We start from the raw sequence: 12,144 nt of genomic DNA on the forward strand, positions 1-12,144 counted from the left end.
GGGCAAGTCCGTCTCCCACGTTGGAGTCAGCCCGCCGGGCGTGGAGCCCAGTGTCGCGCACAGCAGTGGGAGCGAATGTGCCCGGGAGCAGAGCTGGGGGGAGCCCGGGCCTCTGCAGGAGGGTACTCAGGAGCCCGCGAGCAGCTCGAAGGCCAGGCCAGCTCGTAGTGTGGGGTGCCACTGGGGTGGGGTGGGGAGCTCCCAGAGTGAAGTCAGTGTTGTCCCCATGAGCACACACCGGGGTCTGTCCAGGATGGGTCCCGGGTCGGGGTGGGGTGGGGGGAGGGCCCTGCTGGGCGGTGGGATGGGGTCGGGGCGGGGTGAGGGTGGGCACAGTGCAGTGTGTGGAGGCCCCTGGGGTCAGAGTTGGAAGGAGGCAGGGCCCGCGCTGTCGGCTTGGGCGGGGCGGGTCGCCGCCAGCGTCAGGAGCAGCGGGCCCCTTGCCGAGGCCGGTCCGAAAGCAGAGCCTGAAGGGACGGGCACAAAGGCAGCACACGCGCAGGCGCTGCGGCAGCAGTGGCGCTTGACTCAGGAAACGCAGTTATTTGGTTTGTCGGTTAGTTACTTCATTAGCTGTTACGTCACAGGCTGCTTCGCCCCACGGTGGGACTGAGGCAGAAAAGCCCCCGCTTTTCAGAGTAGTTGGGGGATAAGATTCTGCTCGATAAGGTCCAGGGCCACCATCTCCACAGTAGATGGCCTGGCGCCTTCCCGAGAAACGGAGGACCTGCCGACTCCCGGCCGTCCAGGCTTCCTTTGCTTTGATATGACGTCCCCTCAGAGGGGGCCACAAGGGCCCCTGTAGCTTGGATGCTGTATCGTCGCGTCTCCCTGCTGTGTTTCCCCAGTACAAACTCAGACCTAGGTTACCGTGACTTGGGAGACGCATGTGTGGGTGACCTTTGGGTGTGCTGGCCTTGCCCGCTTTCCAGGGTCCCTCCCTCTCCCCACCGTGGCGTCGGGGAAGACCCTTCCCCCCCATCTGCCTCTTTAATAGGAGGGCTTCCCCACGTCCCCCCTGCCATCAGAAACTTGCAGGGCCACCTGCCAGTCTCGGCCCCAGCCCGTGAGACCCTGGCCACGTGGGGCCGTCCCTGGGACCCTGCTGTCACCGCTGGGCTGAGTGTGAAGCACAGCAGAGTCGGGGGTGGCACCCCCCGCCCCTGCTCACCTTACCTTCTCCAAATAGGTGACCCTCGGTTCACGTCTGCACGTCTGTTTCCTTCCTCTGTCCCTTTCCTGCACGTCCACATGCAGGTTGAGCCACCTAAGCCAGGGAAGAATCCCTCCTTGGGGACCTCCCAGAATTCCGACCCCCCCCCAACCCAGCTCGGCGAGCGGTGGGCTGCCTTCCCAGATGCCCTGCAGAGGCAGGCAGGGTTCCCGGGGGTCTGGAGACCCAGGATGGTTCTGTGAGCCCTGCGGCCTGGCCTCTGGCATTGTTTAGGGAGGAAGCACTCGTGCTGGCAGGTGGAGAGTGAGGGAGTTGTCATCCGTGGTTTCCCGTTAGGCTGAGTGGGAGGTATCCGCTGGGATCCCGGGGGGCCTGTTGCATGGAGCTGCGGTGTTTACACCGTCCCTGGGAAAACAGGTCAGGCCCTTTTGTGTGTTGAGATAAACTTGGGGGCCACCTTTTCAGAGGTTGGGGAGAAGAGAGGAAGCTCACAGAGCTATGCAGCCTCCTATGCCCGTCTCTGAACCATCGGCCCGTGTGGATGAGGTACCCACTGCGGCATCCTGCCTCCTCCTTGCAGGCCTGCGGCCCACTCTGAACTTTCCGGGAGCTGAGGCGAGGCCCAAGAAATCGGCCAAGCCCTGGAGGGCCTCTGCCTTTCCTCTTCACTGTGGGATGTGTATCCAGGGTCAAGCACGTGAACCCCAGAGGGTTGCAGAAGCCAGGTGAGGGCAGAGCAGGAGTGCACAGGCCTCCTACGGAGAAGGTGGGCCAGAGCAGAGGTGAGGGCTCACTTCCAAGTAACAAAGGGCAGAGACAGAATTTGAACCCAGGACTGAGCATGCAACCTGTGCTTTTAACAAGCAGCTTTCATAAGGTGTGTCTGGGCCCATACCGTGCTGGAGTTGGGGAGCCTCTTCCGACAGGAGGCTGAGTGCCCGGAGCCTGGCTGTGCTCTGCACCTGGCCCTCTGCTCACCACATGGCCCAGCTGCTTCTTTCCCGCTGCCCTGTGTGTGGCCTGTCGTGAGTGGAGGGGAGGGCGAGGCCGCACCCCTGGGGCCGCAGCAGCAGAGCCCCAGGCCTGCCCTCTGCTTGGGTGGATCACACGCAGGGAGATGGCCCATAAGCCCCGTCCCGTCCTCTCGGAGCTGCCTTGGCTGCTGGGAGGGAGTCCTGCTGGACCGGCCCTTGTGACTCACCCAGTCAGGGTCTGTCCTGCTTTCCCCATCTGCCTTGAGCCTCTCTGGTCTCCGCGGGCTGCCCTGCTGCTCCCCGTGGGTGTCCTTTCAGGAAACCAGCCAAAGCACGCAGTGAGGCGTCCGCCTGCTTATCAGCCTCGGGGCTCAGGATCTGTGCTTTGAAAGTGTGCTGCTTTTTAAGCACGTGCGCCAGGCCCTGCGTCGTCAGGACACCCGCTATGCACAGGAGGCGTCTTCCCTTTGTCTCGGCCACTGTGGACGCTCAGTGCCTCCTTCACGGGGCCGGGCAGACAGAGCTGCAGAGGCCGAGTGGCCTAGATGTGCCACTGGGGTCTCCATCTCATAGGCTGCCCATACCCACTCCCCTTATTATAGGTCTGGGAGCCTCAGTGGGTAGTTTGGAGAGTGTGGTCCCTGGAGGTCTGGGGCTGCCTCTGGGAGTGACACTTGGTGGGGGGACAGTCGAAACACTGGGGGCCAGTGGCAATCGGCCTGGGGGGCAGGATGCAGACAGTGCTGGGCAGCATGAGGAGGGGTCCTGGAGGGTGGCTTTCCCCCAAAAGATGAGGGGGGATCAGCACAGAGAGGACTTGTAAAGGTATGTGCCCAGGGATCTCAGGGCACAGCAAGGACACGTGTGCACCTGGGGAAGCCGGGCCACATTCAGGCTCCAGGCACAGGGCTGACGGGGGCGCCCCAAAGGCCAAGAGCAGGTGGGGATGCCCGGCAGGTCCCCCTGCCCTTCTCGATGGTGGTGCAGACGGAGAGAGGACTGGGCGATGTTCTGCAGAAGCCCTCGGGTGTGCGGACATCGCACACGGCCCTGTCCTCAGGGAGTGGACCAGCAGCGGGAGAGGCCAGAAGCCAGGCTCCATTGACTGGGCCAGTCCTAACCCCAGTAGGACCGGAGGGCGGGGCCTGAGAGACGCAGGCCAGGCCTGTCGCCCACTTGGTCCGCCCTCAGCCTCTGCCTCCAAGAGGTATACGCGTCCCTCGAGATTGCACCCCCTCTGCCGTAGCGATTGGCCCAAGGCCAAGTTTGACCTGTGCTGTGGCTGTGGGGTGGAAAGATGCACTGGGCCAGAGTCCTATTCTCTGGGATTTAAACTGGGAAGTAATATGGGGAAACTGAGTCAGCTGTGGGAATTGGAGTGGAAAGTGGCCAAGATGGGTAGGTAGTGTGAGCTCGAGCTCGGAGGACTCGGGATGAGTTAAGGATGCCCGTTCCAGGGGCTTCCCTGGCGGTCCAGGGCTTAGGACTCTGCGCTTCCACTGCAGGGGGCACGGGTTCGATCCCTGGTCGGGGAACTAAGATCCCGCAAAACAAACTAGGCCCGCCGCCTGCTGCCCCTGGGAGAAGGACCTCATCTTTCCTAAGCCTCCAGCGGCCCCTGGGCCCCAGCGGCGTCCTGGATGGCTGTCTCGGGGGCTTGTAGCCTGCCCTCCTCTTCCTGGGCCCTGCAAAGTGGGAGGAGGCCTGGTGCCATCAGCCAGCTAACGGCAGCTGAGTACCCCACTCCGCCAGCTTTCGGTTCTCGTCTGTGTCTCCGATAACCAGAGGTGCTGTGCTTGTCAGGAGCTCCCTGGGCTGCGTGGTGTTTGCTGTAGGGAAATTTGCAGAATTATTTCAATTGTCTCTGGGCTTCCCTCACGCTAGTACCCTGTCCCTCTTGGCAGGGGTGCTCCTGGGAGGGGGGCTTCCTCATGCCCTTCCCTTGTCTCCCAGGCCCTTTCCTAACCTCCTGCAACGCCAAGAAGGGGTGTGAATGCCACTTCAGCTGGCAGCGGCGAGCAGGAAGTGGGGGAACCTGTGTCCAGGGGCAGGGGGGCAGGACCCCATGATGGCCCCTGGGTGTCCAGCTCCGGTCCCAGCAGAGGGCTACCTTACACACACCGCGGTCAGTCAGGTTACTTCTAGAGCTTTCTCCTATCTCCCCTCCCCAGGCAGAAGTCCAGTGTGAAAGCCCTGCCCTGGGTGCCCTTTTCTCAGCTGGAACAGTACCAGGGAACCGAAGTAGCTACAGGTGGAGTCACATTGACCTTCCCGGGGGCCAAGCTGTAGGAAACTGCTGAAGAGAGACACCTGGCAGTAGTAGCAGCAGTGCTGGCCAACGTCTTCTGGTCCTTGCTCTTAGGGCGCTGAGCGCTGTACGGTCGTGTCTGAGCAGCACGGAAGGGTCTGGCGTGATCCTTGTCTGCGGGCGAAGCCGCTGAGAGCAGAGTCACTGACTTGGCCAAGGGCCAGTCAGGATCTGAAGCCGGGTCTGCCTGAGCTACACGGCCCTGAGGGGAAGAGAGGAGCTTCGTGACCTTGGGTGCTGGAGTGGGTAGTGGTGGGGGGCGACCCAGGGGCAGGGGCATTTCTGGCTTGTCCACAGTGTCTCCACTGAGACCTGCACGTGCCCCTCTCCACGTTCCACAGAGAGAGGTTTGGAGGGGCTTCCGGGGTGCCCCCTACGGTCAGCGGTACCCGTGTCCGGTGCCGACCCTCCCTTCCGCCCCCCCCCCCCAGCTGGTGAACCGGCACGTGTACTCGGGCAGCGCCGACAGGACGGTCAAGTGCTGGCTGGCAGACACGGGCGAGCGTGTGCGCACGTTCGCGGCCCACAGACACAGCGTGAGCGCCCTCAAGTACCACGCGGGCACCTGTAAGTGACCCCACCCTCCCCGTAGCCCCAGCCTGCCTGTCCCCTTCACGCCCCGCCCCCCAGCACATCCGCTGTCGCCCAGACCTCTCTGCACTCTTCCCTCTTTGAGCCTCAGCTGCCACTCAGTTTGGTCAGCGGCCAAGGGTGGCGGCTGTGGCCCCTCAGTGCACGTGTTTATTCCTCCAGCAAAAGAAGTTCCAAATAAGGGTGTAGGGGCTCCTTCCCACCTTCACCCCGCTAGGACGTGCAGCGACCTGCTTGTTCAGAGGACCTCAGGTCAAGAGCAGGTCTCAAGGACACATTCTAATTCTCAAGACAGTGACACCACTTAACTCCAGTCAGACTTGAGGGCCACATGGGTTTGGCTTCACTCGGCATTAGGTTTGACTACAGATAAGAGAAAGTCCAGATGACGGATTTATGAGATAGTGGTTTATTTTTCTCTGAGGTAGAATTTCAGAGGCTGGCAGTCTAGGCTGGAATGGATGGCTCCACAAAGTTGTTAGACACCCAGGTTCATTTTTTCACTTCACTTCATCATCCTTAGCATGTATCGGCCATCTTTAAGGGGGGGGCCTCATGGTTCAAGATAGCTGCTGGAGCTCCAGTCATCATACGTTTTAGGCAGACAGGAAGAAGAGGAGGGAAGGGCAAAAGGTTGTGTCTCCTAGATGAGTAGGCCCCTTTAAAGATCCTTCCTGGAGACTCCACCCAAAGACTTCTTCATACATCTCTCTGACCACTGCCTGCAAAAGAGACAGAATAATAAAAACCCTTATCTGGGGATACTGCCACCAGGATTAATCAGGGTTATTTTGGAAAGAAAGAAGGGCAGTGTGGCTTACTGGGTAGTCAGCAAGCTCTCTGCCCCACAGGTCTCAAACTGTCACACATCTGGGCTTTCCTGGCCCTGTCCAGCTAGCCAGTTGTTTACACCCCAGACACATGCAGAAGACAGGCACTGTTCTGGGGAAGCAAAACCCACAACCTCACCACGCCTACATGGGAGTGGGGCTCCCAGGTTCCTGGACATCTCTTTCCTAAAACGATCCCCAATGTTATATTTTGCCATCAGCGTCCTCTCTCTCTCTCTCCCTCTCTCCCTCTCTCACACACACACACACACCTCTCTCTCCTCTCTCCCTCTCTCTCTCTCTCTCACACACACACACACACACACACACACACACACACACACACCTGCAGCAGGAAGCCAGCCCCCCTAGGCAAAGCTGAGCCTGAGAACCATCTTCCTAGCACAGCAGTGAGGGAGCAGACTGGGGTGGGGGAGGAGCCACAGTGGAAAATTCAAGTTGACTTCACAGCACAGGTGTTAGATGAAGATAGAATGGATTTCCGAAAATAGAGCATGAGATGCCCTCAGGATTTAGGTGTCTGACGCAGAAAAATGATTTTTTTCCTGTTCCTGTGTCCAAGCCTGTAAGTGTGATTATGGCTCTGCTCCTGTTGGGGACCTCTAATTTAAAGAGAAGAACGTTGCCCAGAGCGCCTCCCTGTGGCAGAGGCTGGGATGAAACCTGCCGCTGCCGCAAATCGCACAGACCCTACCTGCTGCCCGCTGTTAAGGAACTTGGTCCTTGGTCTTTGCCAACAGGCTACAGGATGATCAGACCTAATTCTGGACCCTCTTCCCACCCTCAGGATGCCCAGTAACCACAGTGCATTGGTGGAGGGGAAGGCAGGAAAGGAGCTGAAGAGAACGAGAAATGAAACTTTCCCTCCAAGTCCACATTCACTAGTAGCTTTAGCAGCAAACCTGGGACTAGGCAGGTGACACAGGAAATGGGATAAGGAATAGACGCCCCAAGGACAGGGAGCCCCCAGGGGGTGCTTACGGTGGCTCACTCAGGCTGCTGGGTGGCTGTAGCAGATGCTATGGGTACCACGCTCAGGGGCACTTCCTGCTGCAGCCCCTGAGGTCCTCTGCCCGAGGGTGTTTTCCTGTGAGGCAGGTCATGGGAGGGCTGGGAGTTGACGGATAAGTAGCCCAGTGTCCTTGTCCCTGGGTGGAACAACTCTGAGACGCGGTCCTCCCCTTCTCCCAAGGGCCCCCAGCGGTTACCTGCTCCCTTAAACACCTGCATGGGAGTCCTTCCTTCCTGTTTCTCTCCCCACTTCCTGCAATGCCCTGCCAGATGAACAGTTTGCACTCGAAACCTAGCGTCAGGGTCAGCTTCTGGGAGAACCCGGGCTAAGATGATAAGTGGACCAGGGAGTTTCTCTGGCCAGTGCCGTCAGTGTGGTCCCTGACCAGCAGTATCAGCATTACTTGGAATTGGCTAGACATGCAGGTTCTCAGGGCCCACCCCAGACCTCCTTAAATCAGAAACTCAGGTGGGCCCAGCCTGCCCTCGGGAGCTTGAGAACTCTTGGACTAAGTTATAATGTAGGAAAAAGCCCAAGGGAGGCAGAATCGGGAGGTTCCCCCTGGGAGAGGTTGGGCAGGGGCCCTCTAGTGAACCCCGGAGGCGCTGGGTTGTGTTTGGAGGGCCAAGTTCATTACTGAGGAGGGGGAGGAATGAGTTTCTGGTTGGTCCTTGCCCCAAGAGGCTGCTCAGACGGTGGCCGGGGGGGGTGGGAGGGATGACCCCCCGAGGCAGGGGCTTCAGAGCTGCTAGAAACACCCGGCAGGGAAGCTAAGCTTCACCAAAGGTTTCCACCAAATGGCCTGAGAGTAGGAATCTGGGCCCAGGTGGTACTCGGGAGGGGTGGAAGCACCTGGAAGGACTTGGCAGGCTGACCTGAACCCAAGGGCGGTGGGGCAGCCGAAGTCCTGCAGAGCCGGCTGCAGCCCACAGAGGGCGCCTCCGGGACCCTGGGCGTCACCCTGAACTCACAGGAAAGTACTGAGATAGGGAAGGTGCCGCCTCCTTCCTTTCAAGGGGCTTCTGCTGTTTCCCATTTGCAATTATGACATCCCTGGGAGGCGAGCGGATGGGTCCCGGAGAGGGTTCCCGGCACTTTCCCCGCCCTGTCCATCCACGCCCCCCGCCCTGCGGAGTCCCGAGGAGACGAGGGCTCTCGGGCGGGAGGCAAGTTGCGCCGTGTGTTCACAGTGTTCACGGGGAGCGGGGACGCCCGCGCGCGCGCCTTCGACGCCCAGTCTGGAGCGCTGCGGAGGGTGTTCCGCGGCCACGCCTTCATCATCAACTGCATCCAGGTAGGCGCTCCAGCTCTCTCCGGGGGCCCGTGGCTGGTTGGCTGAGCGAGGGCGAGCCCGCCTGCGCTTCTGGCTCGGAGGGGAAGTGGGGAGGGGGCGGCCAGGCAGCAGCGCTCCCCCGCGGGCAGAGCCTCCCCGGGGCCGAGGCCCCCTGGGCTGAGCCTTCCCCATCAGGCGGCCTGGGCGTTCGCGGCTCACGCCGAGGCCCGGGCCGCCGCTGGCCCGAGGCAGGGCGGGGCCTGCACCTACGTGACTCCGTAGCTGCGGGGAGGCGCGGGGTTGGGGGCCGGTGGCGCACCCCCTCCAGCGCCGCCCACGCCCCGCGCCCGCAGGTGCACGGCCAGGTGCTCTACACGGCTTCGCACGACGGCGCGCTGCGCCTCTGGGACGTGCGCGGCCTGCCGCGCGCCCCGCCGCTGCGTCCCGCCGCCCCCAAGCGCAGCCTCTCGCGCCTCTTCAGCAACAAAGTGGGCTGCGCCGCCTCCGCTCCCCTGCAGCCGGCCTGAGACGCCCCGACGGGCCGCCCACGGACCCGCGGAGGGAACGCGGCTGTCGGCACCCGGGGCTCCGAGGGCAAGGACCGGGGCGGCGGTGGTGCCTGTCCTCCGTGTCCGCTGACTTCCGAAGCCCTCGCCAGGCCGCCCGTGGGAAGTCCATGCCTGCCCGCCACCGCGTCCCCAGCCCGCCTCTCGGTCCCCACCCGCTTCGGCCAGAGCCCCTACGGAGCCCAGCCCTCAGCCTGCTCTCCGGCCCTCCCGGGACCCTCCCGACTTTCAGGGTGCCCAGCCCCACGGTCCCGGCGCCCGAGGTCCTCCGAGGCCAAGCCTTTCCTGCGGAGCAAAGCGGACGCTTCAGAAAGCCACAGACCAGGCCTTCTTGGCGGTCCAGTGGTTAGGGCTCCGCGCTGTCACTGTCGAGGGCCCGGGTTCGATCCCTGGTCGGGGAACTAAGATCCCACAAGCCGCGCGGCGCGGCCAAAGAAAAAAAGCCGCAGACTGTCGTTATTTTGGCAAATTGTCCATTTGTGAAGAACCAAAATACAGGTCCTTAACAGTGCTCTGCAACACGTCGTCTTTTGTTCTGCCCACGGTGTCCCAGCCCCATCTCAGAGGGAGAAGACGTGCCGGGAAGCAGGGGCCTCACACTCGCCTGGGCCTGGCCCCCTGGGGTGAAACGAGGGGCTGTGGCCTCACAGCCCCTCCAGTGTCACAGCAGCGCCACTGGAGTGGGGAGTGGCATGGGAGAGGCCAGGGAGCAAGGAACCGGCTCCTCAGCTGCCTGGGTGACAGCGGGGACCCACTGCTGCTCCCGCCGGAATCGAGGAGGCTCTTTCTCTCAGGTGTGGAGCAGAAGGGCTCCCGCACAGGGGCCAGCTCCGCGCCCCGCGTGGTGAAGGCCCTGGAGGTGTACACAGGAGGCAGCTGGAGTACCTGCCCGGAGGGGATGAAGGGGGAAGTGGGGCTCAGACCCTAAGAGGCCCTGAGGGGAGCCGCCCCCAGCAGCCCCTCTTACACCGGGAGGGGCCCACGTTCCGCACCCACAGGGCCCTCCATGCCAGGCCCTGGCTGGCTCCCCGCCCCGTGCAGGAAGAGGAAACGCTCTGCAGAGGGCAGTGTCTGCCCTTGAGAACTCAGCGTCTAGCCAAGGACAAGCCTCCCCGGGCAGAGGCAGCCCTTGATGCAGAGGTGGGTGCGCCAGTGTCTTCACACAAGATGCGCGGCAGGACGGGCTTCACCTGCTCGCTGGGGTGCCGAGGTCCATGCCTGATGGGTGGATCCCACCCCCTTGGGAACAGGTACAGGGTATTGCCACCAGGGGCGGTAGAAAGGGTTGCATACCTCTGTGATGGGCTCTAGGCCCGACCCCCAAACGCTGGGAACCCAGGGGCCTCGCCAGGAAAACAGCCTGGCTGGTGAGAAGAACCCGCATAAGCGGCATCACCCAGCTTGCTTTGGGTGGGGCTCAGCACAGAGTACAGGTGAGGGGTTCCACGTGCGCGGCCTGTTGTGTCTGAGAGCGCTCACTTCCTAGCGGTTCTTCTTCTCCAGGGCCCGAGGCTGCGGTTACAACGGCAGGCCCACCCCGAGGGGCTTTCGGGGGAGCTGAAGTGCACTTCAGGGAGGGCAGGCAGAGAGAACCACCCTGAGTACCTGCGCCGACTCAGTCACCTTCTCAGTCGGCTGTGCTGACAGAGGCAGTCCGAGTAACCAGACTCTCTCGCTCCTTGGTGCCGCAGCTCTCGCTAGCAGGGCAGGCAGCTTATCCAGCCACTGGGGGCAGATCCTAAAACGGCTGCTGCATTCGTTTTCTCCAGCCTGCCTCTCCCAGAGAAAGATTAAGAAGTGAAAAACCGCTAATTTGCATTTATATAGCGTGACATATTTGGGTAAATTTTATTTCAGTAATTTTCTTGTCTGCTATCTTTGGTTTTGGCATCAGGGTGATGGTGGCCTCATAGGATGAGTTTGGAAGTGTTCCTTTCTCTGCAGTGTTTTGGGAGAGTTTCAGAAGGCTAGGTGTTAGCTCTTCTCTAAATGTTTGGTAGAATTCGCCTGTGAGGCCATCTGGTCCTGGACTTTGGTTTGTTGGCAGTTTTTAAAATCACAGATTCAATTTCAGAACTTGTAATTGGTATGTTCATATTTTCCATTTCTTCCTGGTTCAGTCTCGGGAGATTGTACCTTTCTAAGAATTTGTCCATTTCTGCTAGGTTGTCCATTTTATGGCTGTATAGTTGCTTGTGACAGTCTCTTATGGTTCTTTGTATTTCTGCAGCTTTTCCTTTTTCATTTCTAATTTTACTGATTTGGGCCCTCTCCCTTTTTTTCTTGATGAATCTGGCTAAAGTTGTATCAATTTTGTTGGGTAATTTTTATTCCAGTAACACAGAGGGCTTTGCTAGATGTTGAGGATATAAAGACCAGATAACCACAAGACGTTTCTTTGCCTTTGATGATACAGTCTTGCCTCTGATAAATACCTTCAGTTGGGTAGGGGAAGGAAAGGAAGTACTTATAGGACATATGGGCAGGAAAACAAGGACAGGACATGGCAGTGTCACCAGAGTCAAGAGCAGACAGAAATTCATAAAAGTGATGGGCATCAGATCTGACCGAGTGCAGCACGTTCTCGCCACAGCCTCCCGTCGTTGACCCCATCGGCCTCACAGGCCTGTGCGTGCCATTCCTGCTCAGAGCCCTCTCACGGCCCTGGTATTCACCACTCAAGTCTAGACCCCTGCCTGCCTTTCAGGGTGCTTTGTAGCTGTACTCGGCAATCCTTCCAGCCTTGATCTCTTCCCCCAGCACACCCTCTCTGGTGGGTCTAGAACAGCCCCTGCGACCCCATGAATGTGGCACACTCAGCTCCTATCTCATTTGTCCCAGGTCTGGAATGTCCTTTCCCTCTGACTCTCCAAGGAGAACCCCCCCCCAAACCCACCTCCCCTGTGACTTCAGGCTCAGCACACTCCCTCCTGCGTAACAGCATTTTCATCACAAATGTCCTTTGCTCCTTCTCTTGCATTCCAGAGCAGGGAGTGACACTCAGTGGCCACCTGTCAAGTTTCATACAACCAGCTAGAGGCAGAGCCAGGACGGAAGCCCGTCTCCCAGTGCGTGGGGAGGGTATAGCCCGCACTGTCCCAAGCTCAAGAACTGGCTTCTCTGTGCCTCTTCATGGGAAAATGGAGCACTAGACCTGCTAGTGTGGCTTGAATCCCCTAGCCTTTTCCAACATCACTAGGAAGCACTTTGGGAAGCTAGAAGCCACACCTGGCCCGAGCCCAGGGCAGTAACTTGTTAGCCAGAAGCTGCAACCTAGGCCCCCAATCCAAGTCTGACATGGTCTCAAATGAGGCTAGAAACCCCTCATCGCCTCGGCCCTCGGCCGCTTCCAACGCTGAGGAAGCAAACCCCGCCTCCCCGACTCAGTCTCCCCT

General features: G+C 60.2%; 1 protein-coding gene across 4 annotated transcripts in view; it reads left to right on the forward strand.

The window, feature by feature from the left end:
* The window catches only part of WDR86 (WD repeat domain 86), a 36,978-nt gene that overhangs the window by 16,385 nt on the left and 8,449 nt on the right, over positions 1 to 12,144 (forward strand). For 3 of the 4 annotated variants that reach the window (XM_032642883.1, XM_032642881.1, XM_032642882.1), the window contains 3 exons: positions 4,888 to 5,023; positions 8,101 to 8,204; positions 8,537 to 8,856. In XM_032642883.1, coding sequence (XP_032498774.1) covers positions 4,888 to 5,023; positions 8,101 to 8,204; positions 8,537 to 8,710 — 414 coding nt within the window. In that variant the 3' untranslated portion in view covers positions 8,711 to 8,856. Of the gene's footprint in view, positions 1 to 4,887; positions 5,024 to 8,100; positions 8,205 to 8,536; positions 8,857 to 12,144 lie in introns of those variants that run through there. The other variant, XM_032642884.1, reaches the window with a different exon arrangement.

Source organism: Phocoena sinus, chromosome 9 (assembly GCF_008692025.1).
Source record: "Phocoena sinus isolate mPhoSin1 chromosome 9, mPhoSin1.pri, whole genome shotgun sequence".
Lineage (NCBI taxonomy): Eukaryota > Metazoa > Chordata > Mammalia > Artiodactyla > Phocoenidae > Phocoena > Phocoena sinus.